This window comes from Camponotus vicinus, unplaced genomic scaffold (assembly GCF_025532165.1).
Source record: "Camponotus vicinus isolate PSW18456_S1 unplaced genomic scaffold, iyCamVici1.0 SCAF_7, whole genome shotgun sequence".
Classification (NCBI taxonomy): Eukaryota; Metazoa; Arthropoda; class Insecta; order Hymenoptera; family Formicidae; genus Camponotus; species Camponotus vicinus.
The window spans coordinates 1211317-1233656 of record NW_028141979.1 but is presented as its reverse complement, the minus strand read 5'-3'; the positions used below and the strand labels follow the sequence as shown (position 1 = coordinate 1233656).

Below are 22340 nucleotides of genomic sequence, written 5' to 3'. Positions count from 1 at the left end.
AGTTATATAGATTTTTGAAAAATAACACTGACACAAATTATGAATATTATTAATATTATTAATTATTATAGATTAATTATGCGAATTTTTTAATATACGATATTAATGAATTGTCGCGCAAGAAGAATAAAAAGATATGCGGTTTCTACTTTAAAATTATTATATTTATCAAATGATGATATGTTATTGCAAAATAATAATTTTTGTAATTGTGTGATATATAATTAGATAATGTTGCACTTACCATGGCGTGAGATATCTTCGGCGAAATCTATGATCATATGAGAGAATAAATCGATATCGTGGAACGGATGATATTACTTTATTCGTGATGACGTACTTAAACAATGAGTGATTTTGATTAAGGCCAATAGTCACGCATACATACAATGTCGTCAAAACAATTTGTGAATATGATAATTATACAATAAAATTTTTTCACATATATGTCAATGTCTCTTCGTTTCAGACGACAACAATATTGTCTCGTAAAAAAAAGAGACAGTTCGTAGAGGATGTGACTTGGCCAGGATTCGCAGGATTGTGATATTTACAACGTCAACTACTCGTAATTTCGCTTGCACCGGGAAACTAAATGTCATCTGCTACACGAGTATATTTTCTTTATATTTATCTTTTTTTTCTAAATTGTCGTTGATACAATAATTCGAGGAAATGAAAAACTTAAAAACGGTCGCAAGATGAGAAATGCATTCTGATCTAAAAAAGACTTTTTCATTATATATGCGCGCGCAGGCGCGTTTTAATCGCATACTCGTGTAGTCGATGAGACATTCAAAAAGTTTAAGTATTCTTAATTGGAATGACGAGAGGATGATGCTTAACGTATATTTGAAACATTAACCTAGATAATAATCAGAGGTTACTTTATATGTACATATACTATATGCGAACGTAAACCCTGGTTAGTCCTCGAGTCCATGACAATTCTTAGACGATACCGCAACGGGTATAGATAAGGGATAGATAAGTAACTTCGACAAAAGATTCGTCCGAAAATTTTGATAATTAACATCCAAGCAGAGACGTTTCACAGTGTTACATTGAGGATGTTCTATGAGCGTGTTCCATTTATTCCTCAACAACTTGACGATGATGATATATCGCTCAGCATTGCCAAACTAATCTACAACATCGTGCAAGCTCTGCTTCCGAATTTAATCTCGGATCATCGAGACGAGATTAATCAACATGCGCGCTATCTGTCAACAAAAACCAAGTTTTCCTTTTTGAGAAGAACACACGATAAAATTTACCTACAGGCCATATTTATTTCAATCTTCGTCTTGATCATGGAATTCGTTGAAATTGTCGCGCTCGATGGATTTTCGCTGAGCGAGTTTTACTCGTTTTAATCCTTAATAAGGTCTCCACACCTGTCTGGGCTTGGGACTTCTCTCTCTTCGTGATCTGATTTCCCGTTCGACATCTATTCCATCCTCCTTTCTTCGCGTCGTCAGATCCTGTCCGACGTTTTCTTTATCTTGACCCTTCTTCGTGCTAAGATCGACCGTGCCCTCTAAACGGATTTTCACAGTAAGATCACCGCGACGAGAAACCTGATCCTGATCGAGCTGAAGATCCGAATCGTTCAAGTTTTCTATGCTCTGCCGTAAGTGAATCGATGCTTCCTGGAAGGTAGCATCCGTGGACGCGGCGTCCTCCAAGTCGCTTCTGATCGGCGATGTTCTTGGAGAGTCTTGCTCGGGTATAGACTCGTCGCTTCTGACGCGGTCTCTATTCAAATCTTGATCGTTTCTATCGTCCACCTCGATGCTGTCGTCGGGACTATCTAATCCGGATCGACGTAAAACACCTTGATCCTCTCCCCGTCGCTCTTCGTCCTTCGTACTGCTCTCAGGACTGTCGCTGCTGCTTCTGAGTTTTCTGAGCTCTTCCAATCGGGCCTGATCCGGCCTCTGCAGTCGCTGCTGGGCCATTCTTAGGGCCAGAGCGTGCCATTCCGGCTCCAGGATATACTGCTGCGTGTGGTACAGAGGATTATAGAGCCAAGAGGATTGCGGTAATAATGGCGCGAATATCGATCCGAAGATGGATCCCGTGGCACCCAGTAAATGAAGACCTGTGTTACGAACAAGACGTCAGTTTTTCGGTCTATGTATGAAAGAGCACGAATCATATAAACCGCGAGGATCGCGTGTATCTCGACTTTTACCTTGAAAGTGTGAGTGATGCCCAGACGGGTTGGGCGTCGTGGTAGTGGTCGACTCTGCGGGAGGCGTCGACGCCGTCACGGAGGCCGTCGTCAGCAGGCCTGGTCCAGGATTCCCGGGTGACGTTGTCGGCGTCACTTCTCGCACGGACACGCTGATAGGACCCAAGTCGCCTCTTGCGGATTCTTTCGGACATATCAATTTACACGCCTATTAATCGTTTAATCTCTCACCTGAGAAAACGCTGACCGTGTTATTTAAATAAGATGCGTTCTCTTCAAACTTTCTTCAAATTTTTACTTTTCGTATTTTCATTACCGGCGTTAGGTCCAGGCAGTCTCGGGGATCTTTGTTCGATCGCGTGGTGGAAGGGGTTGAAGGCCGATGCACCAACTGTTGGTTGCGGATGTGTGTGCGGATGGTGGCCGGGGGGAGGTGGAAGACAGTGCGGTGGTAAAGATCCTCGAGGTAACCCGCCCCATCCCTGGCCCGCTCCTTGCTCAAGACCCAGGTGTTGCAATCCTGTGCAATCAAAGAAATGCAGATTACACGTCTCCGAGGATTCTGTTTATTCAGCGTCTCCGCTGTCATCATGCCGTGGTGATCTCCATATCGCACGGATGTTTGCAATGCAAGATGTTCACCCTCTCTATGTGATAGTATTTATATTCGTCTACGTATATATATATTTAAAAATCTTCTGCTACATCGTATACATTAAAACTTGATATTTTTAAACAGGATAAAATATCTTTTGGAACTGAGTAACGCAATGCAGACGACAGTATCTGAAAATGAGTGATGCGATCGTTTTGTGACAAGACGTAACATATTTCTGGGTATCACGATGGGCGTTGTATAATTTTCGGCAGGTAAACGGTGATCGACTGGCAGTTCGAGTCGTAGAAACGCATCCCTTTGACGTAGAGGCGGTTTTGACGTGGATGGACAGTTAAATTTATCCAACAGAGAATGCAGAGAGACGATCGATCATCTCTTTTTCGATAATAGCCAATATCGCGTGCCCGCGCAAGCATGTGTTTGAATGCAATTAAATTTATGACATCAAAAAGTTCGTCTGATCGTGATCGGCTGACACAAACCAACTGACATAAGTCGTACCGCTACCTTTGTTGTTTGTTCATTTATGAAACAACAATTAATTCTCGCGAGTTTTCAAAAGCAAAAATTCGCTCCTTTTGCTTTACTCACATTTACGAGAGGAAGGAAAATTTTGTTTCTTTCAATTTACTTACATATACATAAGCAATGTAAATGCGATTGATTTTCGGTGCGTCGCGCGATGTAAAAAGAACGGTGCAAGAAGCAACTCGCGTGGTTATCGACGTGTTATCGGTTTTTCGAAAGACCTTGATCAATAACAGATTATGCCGTCATCTGTGCGGAGCAGTTTAAAAATTCCGTGAAAGCTGCCGCGCGAAGCCACCGTGCGCGAATACGCGGCGGGGTGAGAGGGAGGAGAGTTGGAATGAGGGTGAGGGGGCGGTAGAGGGTTACGGCGGGGTGGCAAGCAGGGGAAAACGGTTTTGTCGAAGCGGGGAGAATTGTCCGGTCACTGGCACGAGGGCGTAACCACCGAGACACGCGGATCGCCCCATTGGTCGCACGTACGCTCCCACCCTTCGCGTTGTACCGGCTGGTAGGGCACGAAAAAGCTCGGTAGGGGTCGTAGGGGTGATTTTTAAGCTCTCTTTAAGCCGCGCGCGCTCGCCAGAAAGGACACCGCTATCTCACGTCCTACCACACCGGCGTGGCACACTGAACGGGCCAGCCGTGAGGGGGCTCGTAGCCCTCCTACTTTATGAGGGGGATTAAGAAAACGATAAGAGATGCGCGAGAGCACCGCTCTGCCACCGAGCTTACGAAGGCCAACGGACGGAGGCTTTCGTTGGCAGCCAGCATGAATAAGAACCGCTTCGGTAAGCTCTTCAGGCAGTGGGATTCTTAGGTGACGGTCACGACGTGCGAACATCCTCGGATTATAACTGACTATGAATTTCTTCCTCGCTTGTTACGAAGCAATCGGGTTCACAGGCCTTAAAAATAATTTTCCGTTAGTGTCATATAGCTTGCTCGTAAACCAAGAGAAGATTAGATTATTGTCTTTGTAAGCGGTAAAATACTTGTAATAAAGTTACGCGATAAGATAAGAGGTTTTATAGAATTTCGTTAGTTTATTTATAATTAAAGCAAAATATCGGTAAATTGGAAAAATATAATCTATTTTTGTTTTGGAATATTTTGAGAATACTTGGTAGCTTTCGAAACATCTTGTGCACGAGATAGAAATTTTCGATAGCGCCACGCATTCTTTCCAGAGAGAAAGCGGACGTAACATATTTTCAATTTAATAAACCTCGAAAATGTGCCGTGCACCCTCTTTCCACGGAACTCGCGTGCCGAGTTGGGTTCGGCTGGCGGGCGATAATTCCGAAAACAAATGAAGACTAATGAGGGGTGGGCCCTGACGAGAGATCTCGGAAAGAGTGAGAGCGAGGGAGATGGAACCCGCGGGAGGCGAAGCTGAAAGGGTTCAAGGAGCCGCCGTTACCCTTTAAGGGGTGAGAAATGTTAAGCTTAAACGTTACGGCCCTAGGGTTAGTTGCCTTTGCGTGTGCCTTCCATCGGGGGCTTTAAGGGATGATGTATTATCGAGCAGCGTGCTCAAAATGTGCTACGTACTTTGGTCGCGCCGTTCCCGAGATGCGGTAATGTGACGTCACGTGTAATATGAGCTTTTAAGCGTAGCTTTATATACGTTTCGCCGCCGACGCGCCCACGGAGTGAATTAAATTTGGTCACGTCGATTATAGGACTCTCGTCGACGCGAGACGCGATTTCGAATTTCGCGATTGCACTTTTCACCCGCAATTATTATTATTATCACCGCAATATTACGTGGCGGTCCCGTCGAGTCTGAAGAGAAATCGCGTAAAACTCCAGTTTGACATTCTTTCGCGGATCCTCGGCGTCTCGAGCTTTTACGCGTTCGCGACGATGAAACTTAAAGAGCGTCTTAAAGACGTTGATTCGAAGCCTGACACGTAGCCTGTAAAATGAAGGAGGGAAGCCCTCGAAGAGTTCTCTTCGCCTTCTTAAACCTTCTTGATCTCGCCACCTCGAGATACATAATAAATTAATTCGCGTATTTTCCTGTCTACTTTATCTATTCAAATCTATGCAAAACAGGCGTTAAAAACGCCCTTCTTGGCGCTAAGGCGTTAACCCTTGCGGAGCTCGATTTCCCCCACTTTCTATCCTCTCTGCTTCCTCTCTCTCTCTTTCTCTCTCTCTCTCTCTCTCCCCCTTTCTCTCTCTCTCACTCTATCTTTCTCTCTCTTGCTTTCCGACTTGTTCATTGCTTCCTCTTTCCACTCCGCGTGTTCTATCCTCTAGCTACTGCCGGCTGGATGTCTTTGCACACCCACCCTTTGCGCCCGTTCTCATTATCGCGTCGCAGCAACCCCTAAAATGCCACCCTGGAAAGGTCCCTGGCACCGATCTAAGCTCCACGAGGAGATATTTCGAGAAAGGACGAGAGAAAATTGCTATCTCTCTCTCTCTACTTTTCTATCTTTATCTCACTACCGCGAGATTTTCTCTTTGAAGTTGAGAAAGAGCGCAAAAATGATGGATCTTTTAAGAAATTGTCGATGCTCAGCGATGCATAAATTTTTACTTATCTATGCCGTTTATTACATTTTATGATTATACAAATAATTTAAATTTTCATTCAAATTTTATCTTTTATAAACTTGCTATATCATTAGTCATTAATACCAAGTATATATATTCTGAAGTATATATGTACTAGAAACTTACATAAATCCATTAAAGTGCTAGATATTGATCATATAATAATAATTAATTTTATTCATATATATAGTGTATTTTATATATTCATAAATTTCTATTATTTTATAATTAAAATTTATGTTTTGCTTTTATATGTATATCATTAATAGTGCTTTTAATAGCAAATATTAACTTTATAAATCACATTTTATTAAAGTGCTAGAAATTATTCGATAATTAATTTTATTTATATATTATAAATTTCTATTATTTAATAATTAAAATTTATATATTGCTCTTTTATCTACATCATTAATAGTGTTTTTAATAGCAAATATTAATTCAATAAATTATACAATTTTATTAAAATGCTAGAAATTAATCGTATTATTGATAATTAATTTTATCGATATAAATTTTATCGTATAAATTTTTATTATTTGGTAATTAAAACTTACAGTTTGATATATAACTTTTTCACGTACATCATTAATAATGCTTTTAGTAGCAAATATTGGCTCTATAACAGTGTATGTTTCTTTCATTTTACGACAACATATGCGTACAAAGCTTGAGAAAATCAGGTTGAGAATAAATATCGATTACAAGGACATTGTGAGACACTATCAGGTTTCTATCTCTTAGGCTCAGTGGATTTTCGTGTCGACGATAGGAAAGGAGAAGAGACCGACGGCTAGAGAGAGCGTCATTAGTTACCGTCGCTTCCAGAGAAAGGTCCCGGTCGCCGGACCTGATTAAAAGACGGAATACCCCGGGACGGAACGCCCTTGCAAGACGCGCATGGGGGGTGAAATGTGACGCGAATTTAAAGGATCCGTAGTGATTCGACACGGAGGGGGATGGACAGGAACAACCCTTAAAAAGGTTCCCTTTAAGGACCGTATGCCCGAAGGGTTGTCGTTGCGTTCGGTCTTCCGTATACATGTGAAGGAGGTCTTTAAACGCGTCGCAAATCAGATACGTCCAAGTTCGAAAGAGAAACATAATCCGACGATCGTAACAGGCCGCGACGAAACTTGTCGCGATTAAACGAATCATCGCTCGGTAAGCTTTATGTTGTCACATTTTAATGGCGATATATTTATAGAAAACAAGCCTCGAAAGTCCGATAAATCCACGGGAAATGATGAATCTCGTATTTATCATCTTTTATGAATTATATGTTTGGTAAGAAGAGGGGGAGGTCTGCTTTAAAGAAAATCACGAATTTACTGCAAAACGACCAGGAACGAAGCGACAGTTTTAAACTGAGCGTTTCTAACAATCTCCCCCAAATGAGGTAAAGGCCACCTTATTGAAACAGGGGTCGCGATTTTTCCGGTTCTCTCTCCAACCTCTCTACCCAGTCCCTCCGTCGTAGGCGGTTAATTGACACGAGAGAGCGGAAAGAGGGAGGGCAGATTGGGGCTGCACAAGCTGTTCTTGTTAACTCGAATCTTGGCACCTCGCGATTTTTCATCCCCTTAGCCAGACTGACAAAGACGACGGACTCGGCCTCCCGGGAGGCGCATGATCACGTGTTTTCGTTCGTGGACAATCTCAGCGAGGATCTGTGTGATGTCTGTCACCGGATACATTAATTTTCCATGAGCTTGCTAGCGATCGCTTCTAAACGTATTGTGAAACTTTACTAAAGAAATTAAAAAAAAAGAATCGGAAATATTTACTTTCTACTCTTTTGAATTATTTTCAGAATTTAAATTTTTTTCAAAGGAATACTATTTTTACAGATTCACTATGATAAGTGTAAATAATTTTATACAATTTGCTGCATAATGCATTTGTTGTAGAATTTTAAGATTCGTGAAAAAATGCTTTTGAGAAAATTATAGATATTGGTCTTATAAGCATAATATAATATATTTGAAATTAATTATATTGAAAGAATAATATGTCATTTCGATAATTTAAGATTAACGGATAAATTTGTTAAATTATTGCTACACTTTTTCTTGATATTCGAAGGAATATCATCTTTGCATATTTACTATGATAAATAGATAAATAATATTTAATAAAAAAAGATACGCTATACAATGTATATATTACCGAATTTTAAGAATCTTAAGAATACTTTTGTGAAAATCACATAAACATTATTTTTTAAGCATAATATAAATATATTTGCAATACAAGATTAATTATATCGAAAGAGTAATCGACGTGTCGTTTCGATAAATTGAAATTGATGGAAAAGACGAAATTAGAGCGGTGGATATCGGAGATCGAAGGGAGGTAAAAGCGCATTGGCCCGTCCATCGGACTTTGGCTCTCACGAAGCCCTTGGGGAGCCCATAAAATTCGTCCCTGCTGTCGAGGTAGGCCCGAACGAAATTTAATAACATCCCCCTAGTTACACCTCAATGGGCACCTTAACAACCCTGCACGGCCAGCCACTCATCCTCGCGCCCCCGATGATGCTGTTCCCTTTCTCCTTATCAACCCTCCTAGCGTAGATATCTAATAAACCGCCTCTTTGAACGTCCTTACCTAGTCAGCGATACTCAGCTGACAGCTGACCGGTTTCGAAAGTTGGAAAGGTGCTCGACTGACCGACCCTCCGTCGGACTGAACGGAGGCGCAACCTGTGAGCCGGATAGCGAACCCCGAGCGAAAGGGTTGAAAAAACTCGCGAGCACATCACTTGAAATAAACCGATCGATATTCGCCGAGAGTACCGTTTGCATTCAACTCGGAACACAATGTAGGTGACCCAATTGCGTAAATACAATTTATCCGTACGATAAGCTAAAATCGTATCCCAATAAAACTCGTGTATCTCTGATATAATTTGCACCTCGCAATATTGACACAGCTTCGAGACCGCTTTCAATAAAATCAAGTCTGTTGAAATTTTTCGACATTTTGATATCCCATTCAGAAATCGTAACAATTTCTCAATTTTTTTTAAATGTCATTTAAAATGTAACGCTTAATTTCTGATTGATTATCGATCCGAATGTCATCGATCATCGATCAGAAATTACCTTGAAATATGGAATCCGCGGAGACGGCGGAAAAATCGTGACGGTGAGGGAAGGGCAAAGGGAAGAAAAGTTAAAGCTCCGGCGTATTACCGGGCGCGGCAGTGGCTAATTCTTGATTGAGCAGACCGGGGATACGGGGGACGGGCGGGGGGAAGGAGGGGGGGTAGCAGCGAGAAATCGACGGCAGGACTGCCATCCCGTAGTACGCCTCGGGGATAGGAGGGAGCGAAGCTCCGTTAAGCCGCTTATCATGCCGAAACAATACACTGTCGGTGCACCAGTATCAGTACCCGACCCTCACTGCTCCGGGCTAGTCCCATCAAAATTTGGAGCTTCGAACGAGTTTCAATGGAATTCGTGCCACCCAACTGTCCTGTCGAACCGGTTGGATACCTGAAAACTTTTTCGAAAACGCTCGCGATGATGAAACGTTTAAAACCCCATCGTTTATATCACAGCGAATGCATTATCCCAAAGAAAGCGGCTGATTAATCGCGCGCTAAAAGCAATTCCGACGTACGTACTTTATAATTTATTTAGTGAAATGTTAAGTTTCATATCTATTAAATATTTTTCCGTGATTATATATGATATAAAGTCGTGATATATACATATATATAAAAAATGTAGAAAAATTTTTGAATTTTCAAAAACGACAGGAATATTTTGCCGTGTCATAAGAGAGTTTCCCGATGACAAAGTTAGCATAGCCAAAGTTTATTCGAGAGCGACTTTTCCAGTAAGCGAGGATCGAGCAGCTTCTAGACGAAAAGGCAGAGTTCGCACACCCGGGGCTTAATCAGAGTCTTCTCCACTTAGAGGCCGGTGGCAAAACTCAATTTTGAGTCGGTGCCTGCCGACGCTCAATTTTGACACCCTTCGCAGCCACGAAGCCAAACGCGCGCGAGAAGAGGGCGTCGACCCCCGCTTGGCCCGCCAAAGTTGCCTTCCTCCCAGGAGGGGCACGGTACAGGGTTGCAAACTTAGTTATCTATCGACGGGGAGACGTGCCGAGAGAGAGACAGAGAGAGAGAGGGAGAGGGACTAGAACCTCACCGGAAGCAGGTATTCACGCAAACTCGTCGCGACGAAGAAGGCCGCGTGTCTTTGATTAGAGACTTACCCGACAGCTTAAATCCCAGTGGGTCCTGCGGGTGTCCGAAGGGGAATGGACGAGGCCCGAAGTGAAAGGGATGAAAGGCCTGGTGTCCTGCAACGTGAGATGAATTTATGAATCAAGACGCCGATGGTGAATTTGGTAATCTTACGGCATTTTTTCCGTCGCGTATTTCACGGTCTGTCCCCTTAATTGAGTTCTTTAATGATTTTACCCTCATCGGTTAGATAAGAGCTTTAATATAGAAAAAGTTACCGCCGCATTATCCTCCGTGGATAAAGTTGTACTCACGTGTCTTTGACCGCGGCTCCCTGGGACCGTCCACGGTCACCTTGATCGCTTTCGACAACGTGGCCACCTGCGGCGGCGATGTCTGCAGCATGATCGTCAGGGTGAAGCTCTTTCCTGGAACGAAAATGAGAATGAAGACGTCGGGGGTAGGAAAGAATTATCGCCCGGCGGTAAAACGAGAGAGACCGAGAGCGTCTCCCAATGGGAGATTGTGCATATTCTCTCCGCCTTGGCTCGGTTGCCAGATCAAAAACCATAAAGGCGTGGACTTAAGCCGCGCTCCTTGCTTTGCGTAGACTCTATTATTCATGTCCAATTGGCCGACCGCGAAGAGAGATATTCTCAGTACGTTCAATTTTTCGTGAGTCTCTTCGCTTTCGCTACTCGTGTTCCACGCGTTGTGTTTGATCAAATTTTACTCTATTAGAAAAAAATGACATATTGAAGCGAGACAAAATAATAACTATGTTATATATTTTAATTGTTTAAATGATAGTAGCCTTCGCGATTGATGTTTGGAAGCTTCTTGGCGGATTCGACTCTCGTTGCAATGCGTTCGCGCTCGTTCGCTGGAAACAAAACACAAATGTGCCGGAAGTAAGGGGTGAACGAGTGACGCCACTGCGTCGATGTTTGTTCCCGGATAGGCTGGAATATGTTAATGCTGCCGGCGTTAAACGCGATTCCCTGAAATGCGCCAGTTTCTCGTCACGCGCGATTTCGCCCTTTTACCTTTCGACAACATTCGGTAGCTCGATAGATGAGATATCCTAATCGATTATCTCGAAATTTCGAAACAGACGCGCGCGATAACACGTTCGAATAACATATTTCAAAATATTGCTTTTTCTATTGCAAAAATATATCGCAAAAATATACTATTACTTCCATTATTTTTCAACAATTTTTTTGCTGTAATCTGTATTTTTATTCTTCTCTTTTTGCTCACACGATATATATTTTTAGCGGAATTATAGGCCTTGTTTCTCGACTGGGGCCAAAGTAACTCTCCGATTCTTCTAACATATAAATATCCCTCCTCCCTTAGCATGTTTTTCCGTTCGCTTTCGCACGTTAGCGCGCTTTTTTTATTCACCAAGTCCCGTCGATGACCCGAAACAATATCGGCGAGCGCATAGATGAAACGCGACTCGTAACTGGTCCGGCCGTTTACTAAATTTCGATGTTTTCGGCACAAATATTTCAATCGATGACGCGCGCATCGCGCGGAATTCGTCACGCGTTCGACGCGTCCCCCGATCCCCCCCCCTTCCTCTCTCCTCATCACCCTCCCGCGTAATCGCACGTAAAATAAAACGCGGGAGGAACGAGTCGTCTCGTCGCGTCGCGATACCGCGCGAAGAAAATGGCACCGACGTCAACGAGAGAAAGAGAGAGAGAGAGAGAGAGAGAGAGAGAGAGAGAGAAAGAGAGAAAGAGACATGTGTCAACACACGGGAAAACGGGGCATTTACACGTTTTTTTTTTTTTTTTTTTTTTTCACGGCGCTCCGCGACAATAAAGTTATACAGCTTATAATGGTGTCGCCAAGTGCGGCCGGGGATACGTAACACGCGCGCGGTCGGGTAGTTTTATTTTATGGTGGCGCGGCCGCCCCCCCCCCCTCCTTCCTCTCCTCTTCCCCCATCCCCCGTTCCCTCCTCTTCCCTCTTCGGTAAACGACCGCGTTTTTACGGTGAACCACGACATTTAACCGGCTTACCCGTGCCCGTCGCCGGGCGAAATACCGGACTTTAACTTCGGGCCAAGGGAGCCGTGCCATTTCCAGCGCGGCGGTTCCCCTTCCTTTCGGCGGTGATTGGCCGCTATTTTCGCGCCACGCTTCGTTTCACGAGATCCTTCCGAATAGTCAAAATTGATTTTGCACTTTGCGCATCGAGTTCTTAACTTTCATTTCGCATCGCGGATATTAAGCCGTCCCATCGGTTTTTCGTTTTTCATCTTTTTTTTATTTTTGCTGCCTTCAAAAGTTAATTTATCTCTTTTAATTAATTGAAAGTTTATCCTAGTATCGCGTCAGACAATCGCGTTAAAGAGATTATTCAATTAACATATGTTGAGTAATTGAAAAATAACGGAGAATCTTTCAAATTCTTGTAGCGATTACAAATTTCAACGTTATCTCAATACGAAAGTGCATCGAGTTCTTAATTTTCATTTGACATCATGGATATTAAGCCGTCCTATCGATTTTCCATTTTTTATATTTTTTTTATTTCTGTTGCTTTTAAAAATTAATTCCTATTTTATCTCTTAAATAATTGAAAATTTATAGTAATCAAACAATCACGTTGAAGAGATTATTCAATTGACATATGTTGAATAATTGAAAAATAATGGAGAATTTTTTTTAAACTCTTGCTGAATAAAATTTCATCGATTATATTAACGTTTAAATATGAAAGCGATATATAGAAACATATTTTGCAACAGACGCGCAAGATTTCTCCACAGAGATTTCGTGGCTGCGAACTAACGAGACCGAAGTTTATTGCAGGCGCGGTGTCAGGCGCGGCGGCAACGCGAGTCAGGGGTGATGGCAGGCATTTTGAGGGTGTTTATGAGGCATTATGTGTAACTCGCTGGAAGAACGATCCTCTACCCTTCGGGGTTTACAGCCTCCGTCCTCTCCTCCCCGGCTTCCACCTACGTCTAGCGAAATTCTAATTCATCGGTTGTACACGTGCGGGACTCGCGTCCCGTGGTCAATTGCACGTGAAAATCGCCTCTCGCGTTCTTCGAAATTTTCCTGCTGTAATCCTATTATGACGAAATGTCCCGATTTATCCCGTAATTTATAAGATTGGAAAACATTGCGCATCCCCTTTTTTTGAACGTTTTCTCTTTTCGGCGTTTCTTTATCAGCGCCGGAGGATTTCGATGGCGTCCTTCATTCGCGCAAACAAGCCTGAAAAAAAAATTACTAATCCACGCGTCGTACGTCATTTTTATCCCACAAAATATTGCTTGGTTGCAGACTCGATCGAGAAGAGGATCTATAAAGATTATGATGAGCCGGCTGTAGAGTTTCCCGTCATGTTAGACTTTTTCGAAAGACTTTTGAAAAATTTGTCTTGCTTTCACAGCAATATATTCCTCAAATTCACGGATATTTTATGGAGTAAAAGAAGGAAAAAAATGTGCGACTATGTGTACGCAAATTAATTTTTGTATAAACGTTTAACTGTATCCGAAACGTGTGTCTTTATTCGAGTTTTTGCCGGAATGCAGACTATCTTCGCGACGATTTAGTAAGCCAAAACGAGTCGGGTGAGAAATTAATTTGGGCAAGGTTGGCTCGCGTCCACTTATGCGACAAGGATTGTTGCGAGAAGACACGGAAACGCTCGCGTTTGCCCCAAGTTTACCCAGGGATCATGCAGTGTTAAAAACTCCCCTGTTTGCCGGTGAGGCGAGTGCGAGGGTTGCTCGGATCGTTATTTCGGAGTGTTTGTCGTGTTTTAAGATTCTGACGTTTTGACTACCCGAATCGCGGTAAACGAGGCCGCGTGTATCCCGCCGTGGCATGTTTGAAAGGAAACTTTTCTTTTTTTACCTACATACGTGTATTCGCACGAAACCTTAAAAGCATATGTTGGTTTAATACATTCAAATACAATTTATATAAATAATAATTTATATAAATATTATATCTCTATTAAAATTTTATATCCTTACATATTTTTTCGTGACGTCATTGTAAAATATAGATCGCGGGAAAAAAAGACGTCATCACGGACGCACGTGGGCGTTTCGCAATGACTAGGACGAAATTTTGTTGCAGGATAAATTTCTACACGAGGACCAGTTTTCGCTGGCAATAATCACAACGTCGAGCATAACGACTTTCAGATGCGACGGCGCGACCGGGGAGCGAGTGGTCATTGAAGCGTTCGTAAAAGCCTGCCTTGCTGCTGGCGCGACGGAATGAGGAGCGAAAAATATCGAGAAAATAAAGTAGGGAAACGTGGAATTAATATATGTGAAAGAAACGGATATGTGCGTATATGTATCCGACTCGTACTGCCAGACCAGAGCGGAAAATAATGTTTAATCGGTAGAAAATCTCGGCGCAGTCATCCGCGCGCTCCTCGATCCCCCGCGCCCTCGCAATCCCTTCCGCGATCCCTTACTTGACCGAGAGGGATGGATTTTTTAATTTTTAATTGGCAAAAAACGTCGCCGAGGTGGTCGCCGGCGAGATCCGCCAACCGTTCTCGCGGATTTAACTGGCGTATTCGGGTTCTTCTCTCGGAAACACTAATATCTTCTAACATTGAAAGTTGCCTCTCTTCAGAGAATTGTTCTCGTGTCGCTTGAAATTAATTTTTCGTATCACGAAACTAGATTTAAAATCTTGTTGTCTTATTACAAGTAAGTCTGTTGCATCTCTTAAGAATCTCGATACAATTATATATCTACAAAATTTCATTTTCTAATACAAACTCTTGTATTTGTTATTTAGTTGATATTTTTATGAACGCTGTTAATAAAGTGTCCATTAGCTCGTTATAATTCACGATTAACAAATTGAGGAGAACTCTTTAGTTATGTAGATTAGACACGCTTCAAAGCAAAGGATCGCCGATGCGAGCGGTCGCAACAGCTGTTCGGTCGACCAAACACGAGAGCCGCTATTTTAAAAGGTCGACCCTTCTCACAACGATGGTAGAGAGATCTTTACGACTTATTAAATCATTTTTATCTCCTCACGACAACTTTTGCGAATAACTTTTCGCAATCCCGTTGTTGAAGGAATCTCATGCCGCCTTACATAAAAGTATCCTCGCAATCGTCATAAATTTTTCATCGGTAAATAATAATAAAAATTAATCGTTATTATTAATCGACTAAGAAAATACAAGAAATCTTTGCGTGTGATTTACGCGGCAATTTAGAGGCGTCCTGTGTAATGCCATATGTAGATACTCGAATCGTGCATTTTTCTTTTCCAATCGTAAAAGAGATATCGAAGATTCGGAAGATTTGCACTCGCGTTCAGCGCTGCAACGTTCACCATGCGGCGGCGATTTAAAACGAGTCGTCCTCCTTCCACGAGAGAAGGGAGAAAGGGAGAGAAAGAGAGAGAGAGAAAGAGAGAGAGATGCGGGCGAGACGGGGATCCGTTGCGCCAGGACATCGGTCAGGATCTGGCTGTCGATAGTCGGAGCTTTCCCTCGGATTCTCGCGCTCTCTTCCTGCCTATACCTCGGCCGGACCGTCATAAAACACAGGTAACTCCGGTATTTATGCCCGTCGTTTTTACGCCCGTCGCCACCCTTCCCTCCCCCTCGCCTCTCGTCGCGCCGCGCTCTCTCGCGTACCAACACCAACGCGTAGCAGAGAAACATGCATATACAGCCGCGTCTCCGTACGGCCCGTGACTCCTAGCAGTCGGAGGTTGACGCTAATCCCTGTCGGGAGCGAAAGGGGTGGCCGAGTGATATACGCCCCTGCGCCGGTATGATAATATTCCGCCGCCGCCACCCCCCGTAACCCCTGGCCGTCGTGCGTTAGTCGTTATATCCGTTGGCCGCCTCGTACACCACGCACTAGAAGAGGGTCCCTCTTTTAGGTCAGCGCGTAAGACCGAATGAAAGCGATTATAGTCGATTAAAGAGGGTCGCGATCGCCGAGTCGGGGGGGAAAAAACTTGCCCGCTCGACGTGTTCAAGTTTTTCTCGCGCTCGACCTCATCCGCGTTGATCCGCGAAAAAAATGAGGATCCCCCTCGGAAAACGATTGACTAACATCCGCGAGAAATCGGATCCTGTTTCGCGTGAAAATAAAGGCTCGCAAAAGTATATTAAATTTATCAACATCCGTTATTTTTGAAAAATATTGCGTATTCGCGGATATTAAAATGCACGAAGCTTTCTCATAACAGAATTTAAAGAATGGAAGCTTTTTCGACGAACCCCGATGCAAGAACCGCCGGGTTCTTGCTCTCGTTTTCTTCGTCCGGGATCGATCTGAGTTGCCCCGTCAACGTCGTCACGCATTTCAACCACGATCAATTCTCTTCGTCCGCATTCGCAATATTAAATTGGCCTGACAAAGCCCGCGGGCGAGCGTGAGACAAATATTTGCAGCTGAAAAAGTCGGTAGCGGGCGCGCGCGCGTACGGGATGCGTGCAAAACAACGGAGGCAAAAAAGCGAGTGGAACGCGTGAGGAATCTGTATATAAAATGCACTCCGGGGCTCCTCGCCTCGCTGCGGTATTATGCAGCGATACGCGCGACGTGACTCGCCGACAAACATCATAAATTTTCGATTTATTCAACTGGGATCTGTTTGCCTCTTTTTTTACAGAGATAATAAAGATCTCGTCTATTCGTATATTCGATCTTCGCTAGGCTAGGTCTTTTTTTCCTTTTCTCTTTCCTTTTTTTTTTTTTAATACGCTTTTTCGTTATACGTCCTACATCCTGTCACGCGCGCGCATAATTTTCAACCGGTATATTTCGAAGCGCGCAATGATGATGAAACGAGATTCGAGTTTATCTCGACGCGAAAATTCGTCGGCGTCAGACGCGCGAAAGGAAAAATCCACCGATCCGGCTCGGTGATTGCGATACTCGCGCGCGGAACGATCTCGCGTCACTCTCATATGGAGAATCTAGAGGAAAATCGTTGCATACCGGTGGTAGTTAGGGGCTGCCCGTAATACAGTAATGAGGGCTTACTGCCATGGAAACCAAAGCCGCTTACAGCCAACCACTCTACCTCCATCCGCCCTCTCACCGCTCTCGGTTCCTCTCGCTCGCGCTTCTCCGTCCCATCCCACGATTCCCTATATATCCGCGATATCCTCATTCGCGAGTCCCTAAAAAAAATTCTAGAAATCGTTTCTCGGGTCTCTGTTGTGCCGCGATGAGTATCTCGGGTCTCTCCATTTCTGTAAGTGGAAGAGGTCAACGTGGGACGCGACCAATCGTGTTTCGAAACGTGCGCCTCGAGTCGGTATCTTTCAAACGAGCGGGAATTTGATAAAAATACGCACCAATTATTATCCTGTATTTCGAGACAGGAGGGATAGAACGAAGATGATCGAAATAAGTCGATGGGAGATCCGCAAAAAGAAGAGCGCGAGTGCCGTTTAGGGTCTCACCGTCGGGCAAAAGTGGCGCTCCGGGGAAGCCGCCGATATTGCAAACCCCCCCGCAATTTCCTTTTCCAATTTGCCATAAACAAGTCGACCACCCCCCTCGTTAACCGGCTACGCCTGGCGACTGCCTCTCTCGAAAGTTCGGTTTTCATCGGGGGGAGGAAAAGAACGAGCAAAAGGGAGAGCGACAGGAGGACGAAGAAAGCGCTGGTGCAACTCGGTCGAATTAAAGGAATTAAAGGACGCCTCGTTACTCGTATCTTCCGATTCCCCTCCACCTCGACTCTTATACGTACGGCAAAGGGAGAGACCAGAGAGGGAGAGAGAGAAAGAAAGAAAGAAAAAAAAAGGACGTTGAAAAGTTTGCTCCTTTCCTGCTCTGCGATTCTGCGATCTAGGTCCTCTCGCGTCGCTTCTTTCCCCCCCGCCGCTATCTTGGGCTCCTCTTCAAGGAACGAACGTTTGCATTAACCGTTCGTAATGGCTGCGATTATTAGGGAGCATTATTCAGAGACCTCGGACCCCAATTTTTTCTCCCCTCGCCACCCCTGCACGCCGCCTTCTCGGACGAAAGGAACATTGAATTATTGAAACGCGGAGCCGGGAATTAAAAAATCTCCGCGTGCCCCTCTTACCCTCCTCGCTCACCCCCTTTTGCCGCGTGGCATGGCATGGGCGCTAGTTCGCGAGGAGATACCGGGTCACGGTATTTGTCGCGTGAATTAAAAATGAGGGCGGAACGAGGGGCCAGGTGGTGGCCCGTGCTTGGCTTTCGACGGGAAAAACGAGGCCATCAGTCGGGGCACCACCTTAATGTAGCGAAGTCTGAATGATTTATTCCGCCGCATCGGAAGAAGGCAGAACCGGCGGAAAGACCGATCGAGTTTTCGACGTCAACCGATGAGAGTTATTTCGGTGAAGCAAATATACAAAGATATCGAGAGAGTAAGAAGAGGGAAGAAATGGAAGAAGTTAAAATTAAATATTTTACATATATGTTGTATCAATATTTTAGGGAAAAAATGCAATGACGTAAATTAAGAGAGAGTTATTTCCTTATTAATTACTATTAATATTATTATGCAAAGAGATGTGATTCTTGTATAAAACTTACCTCTACCGCTTCTACCGACGAACCTGAGATCGTTGAATTTGGCGACTTGATTTTTCATTAGGGCGGTAGAATTCCGCAATTCCGCGCAACAATTTTCATCGTTCCCGGCTCGAACGGTCACGAGGGTACCGTCTCCGACCTCGCCGAGAGCCACTACCTTAAATGCTACCGGCAGGGTTTTGTTCGACCTCCAATGAGACGGCAATACCGTGCAAACCACATGTGGGCTACCTAATTGAAATATAAAAGGAAATTAATAACTTTATTTTTATTAAAGAGTAATTAATTATATTTTTATATCTATTGTCACATTTATTTTATTTATAAATATTAAGATATATTTTTTCAAAGTTTGGAAAAACATTTGTGAGGAAAAAATATAAAATATTTCTCTCTCTCTCTCTCTCTCTCTTTGAAAATTGCAGCTACCACATTTATTTTTTTATATACTCATAATAGAAATATAAGAGAAAAGAGTAATCATATATAATAAGATTATTTTTACATTACATAAATATTAGTTTTAAGCAAATATATTTTACCTGTACGAATAAGTTCTCCAGGATGCTCGGCGAGAAGTCCATCCAGCGTTCTCTCGGCGAGCAAATCGGCGGTGAGGGCATAATCGGGGAGGTGATTTCCGCCGGTTGAACCTTGAGGAGGAACCTCGTTAGCCAGGTGCATTCTTCTCCTCGAGGATGAGGCCCGGGTCCTCCGTATTCTCGGCCCGCTGATTTGGCTCACCGGATTCGCTTGATGCGGCTGATGACCACCTCGCACTGACCTAGGATCAGGATAGTCTAGGCCGGCAGGCCGATCCTCGGGTCGAGCATCTCGCGAAGGATTCGTCATGAGAACGATGTCATTGGTTCTCGCGATCGAGATATCACCTTTCCCTGCAAGCTTTCCGGATGAGTTCGGTTGCTCAATTGTTTACGTCTGATTTTTTCCAGATTCTAGACAAAGTAACTGTACACGTGAGAAAATCGATTTTCCCGATCAATGTCGATATGATATTTGGTCCTTGGATGATACGTTTGCGTTTGTGATATATAATTTTCTTCAGTTATCGCAGTCCCTTTGTCCTGCAAACTGAACTTTTCTCATTAGAATCGATTGTATATTATATTTTGACGTTTATGATTGGTCGTCAGTGCATCGAGTCGACTCGACGATGGTCCGAGCGTCTTGCAAGCATAAATTCGTGGTACCGATAACGAAGAACGCATTACGAATGCACGCCGGTATCTCCTTCCAGCGAGAATTGAATTTGTCTTCTTCGGAATCGAATGGCACGCATTGACAATTCCTCGGCGGCTTTCTCGGCCCTCGCGGGGGGGCCCTAGGCTTCTTTGATCCTTATTTCATTATCCTGCCGCGGGTCGCGGGCAGGAGTAGCATCCGTTTGCAAATTCTTCTTCGTCTCGATTGCCAACTCGCGGAGAAAATTCGTTTTATTGGAATCGTCGGCAATCTCAGCGACCCTTATTCCTGATTCTTTGATCGAATTTTCCGTCTTCTTATCGACTACGAAGAAACACACTCGTGGCTACGCTTGAAACACGGAAATTCATAGATCAACAGACTCGTACTTTCCTTTCATATCACATATATTTAAAACACCATCCCGCACCAACGATCCTCATGATCGATAGGATCGTACTCGCTCACTTTTCTCTCTCTCTCTCATTAATACATATTTTTTTTTGCACTAAAATTATATCGGAGTATATCGAAAAGAGTTATTTTTTTAAATCATCGTTTTCGCGCTCAGCGCGCAAAGTTTCGTCAAACTTTGGCGAACACCGCGCACGGCATCTGTCACGTGTATCTCCCCCGTCGATCGAAGTCTTGATCAATCACGAGAATGATGTCGACGGTTAGCCGAGCGCGAATCTAAAGAAATTGGTGAACACAGAGAAGAAATGTTGCAACTTGCAACGAATCAGGTGACAATCACGATTCATTCACGGTGTACATCTTCGTACGCGCACATCAACACTGGGATCCGAAATTTTTCCGCCGCGTGGATCGCGCGATATCCCTCGGATGTCTCTCACTGGATGCCAGAGTAGCCGGTCGCGGTCGCGGTCGCGGCGATGGTGATTCTTCACCTGGCCGTTGCTTCGGCGGGTGGCAGGGTAGCTTCTACTCGGAGGAAGTAGGATAGGGTGTTTAACTCGCGCGGTCTCGTTTCGGTTCGGCGGTGGAAGATGGCGGCTTCTGCGGTGGAGCCGCGCGGTGTGGTTGCGGTGTATTTTTGAGGCTGCCGCCCCCAGCCACCACCGAGACCACCCTGGGTAACTCTCTCCTCGCCCCCTCTTTTCGTCGCCCCCGCGGCCCGCCGCGCGTCTCTACCACGCCGCCGCCACCGCCGCCGCCGCCGCCGCTGCCTCCACGGTACCCGATCTCTCTGGTGGGGGGTTGGTTTTTCCAAGCGGTGGGGAAAAATCTCCCTGCTTTCTCTCACCACCCTTTTTCTCTCCTCGTCCCGTCACCGCGCCGCGCGCACAACCTCTCGCAGGACCGACGTTCCCGACAATACTCCCGCCGATGACGACCCGCGGACTACACGAGCCTCGCGCTGTCTTCCGGACTCCGTCGTCGTTGCGCCGGACGACGGGGGACTCGCGGGATGTTCAGGGGGAGATGAGCTTCCGGAGATGAATCTCGGCGCCGCGTCTCACCGCGCCGCATAATTGCTACGGTCGAACGATGACGATCGTAACCGTACGCGATCGCGAGTCGTCTACGCGGGGCACGAATGGACAAACACAGACGCGTGGTATTCGCGCGGCGAATTACTTCACTTTGCCGTTCGACGACGATAACATGCGTGAAAAATATTTTTGTCGGCCACCCGCGTTATCCGAACTCGCGAGCTTTTTTATTTCACGTCTCGTTATCAAAGTATTATAATTTTACTTTCAACACTGTGTGTTTACTTCACTTTCAGCATAACTATTTACACTTTTAATTATTCACTAATCACTTTATTATTATTCACTTTAGTCCGTCTCTTATCAGAGGATGACTTCTTTACATACATCTGCGACTTATTACAGACATGTTAGTAATTACAAAATTAATAAGCCTTCGATATTGATGTAATAATTCCCGCGAGACGAAAAGAAATGTAACTTGTTTGCGCAATCTTTACAGATACCAAGTAAAGTTCGTTAATTAATCTTGCGGATTCGAACGCGTATTTTTATTTGTGAAAAGTGGAAAATCTTCTTGACGATTTTCTCGCGCGGTATCTCGTCTGTCGACCGGCTTTTTGCTCTTTTCGGTTGATTTCTTCCTGCTTCCGTCGTTCAACGACCACCCCGCGCGAGACTGCGAAACGACACTGGGAAGAAAGGGAAAACAAAGACGGCAGAAAGGCCCCTTGTGTAGTTGCGTTTAGTAGCGAGAAGTATGGGGGTTGCGCGATGCTCGGGGGGATTCTCGGAGAGTGCGGGCGAAGAACGGAGTCGAAACGGCCAGGGAAAGAGAGGGACACGTTGTCGCAACGCACAAGTAGTCATCCCCCAGATTCAGCGGACCAAATAAAGAAATATGACAAACGTTCCTGACAAAACTGACGTACCTCTTATCGCGAGTTTTGCGCACAACATAATATAGTATATGCCAATCTTGTACCAAGACTTAAATGTATAGTGTGAT

At 44.3% G+C, this 22340-nt stretch overlaps 1 protein-coding gene across 2 annotated transcripts; it reads right to left on the bottom strand.

Moving 5' to 3' along the window:
- Nucleotides 1–315: 315 nt before the first annotated feature.
- LOC145974761 (uncharacterized) lies at nucleotides 316–21682 on the bottom strand. 2 transcript variants are annotated; one of them, XM_083104774.1, is made up of 7 exons: nucleotides 19214–21682; nucleotides 18672–18902; nucleotides 10428–10541; nucleotides 10143–10229; nucleotides 2514–2717; nucleotides 2198–2380; nucleotides 316–2104 (listed from the first exon to the last, which is right to left on the bottom strand). In XM_083104774.1, exons 1-7 carry the CDS (start codon nucleotides 19521–19523, stop codon nucleotides 1380–1382), a joined length of 1854 nt encoding a protein of 617 aa, XP_082960900.1. In that variant the 5' UTR covers nucleotides 19524–21682; the 3' UTR covers nucleotides 316–1379. The 2 variants fall into 2 exon arrangements, with proteins under 2 accessions (XP_082960900.1, XP_082960901.1); XM_083104775.1 differs by lacking the exons at nucleotides 10143–10229; nucleotides 10428–10541.
- Between the last annotated feature and the right edge of the window lie 658 nt (nucleotides 21683–22340).

Coding starts and splice junctions, on each gene's coding strand:
- LOC145974761 (XM_083104774.1), bottom strand. CDS start 19,523: ATGACGAATCCTTCGCGAGATGCTCGACCCGAGGATCGGCCTGCCGGC. Junction 18,903..19,213: donor TGGAGAACTTATTCGTACAG/GTAAAATATATT, acceptor TATTTCAATTAG/GTAGCCCACATGTGGTTTGC. Junction 10,542..18,671: donor CGTCGGTAGAAGCGGTAGAG/GTAAGTTTTATA, acceptor TTTTCGTTCCAG/GAAAGAGCTTCACCCTGACG.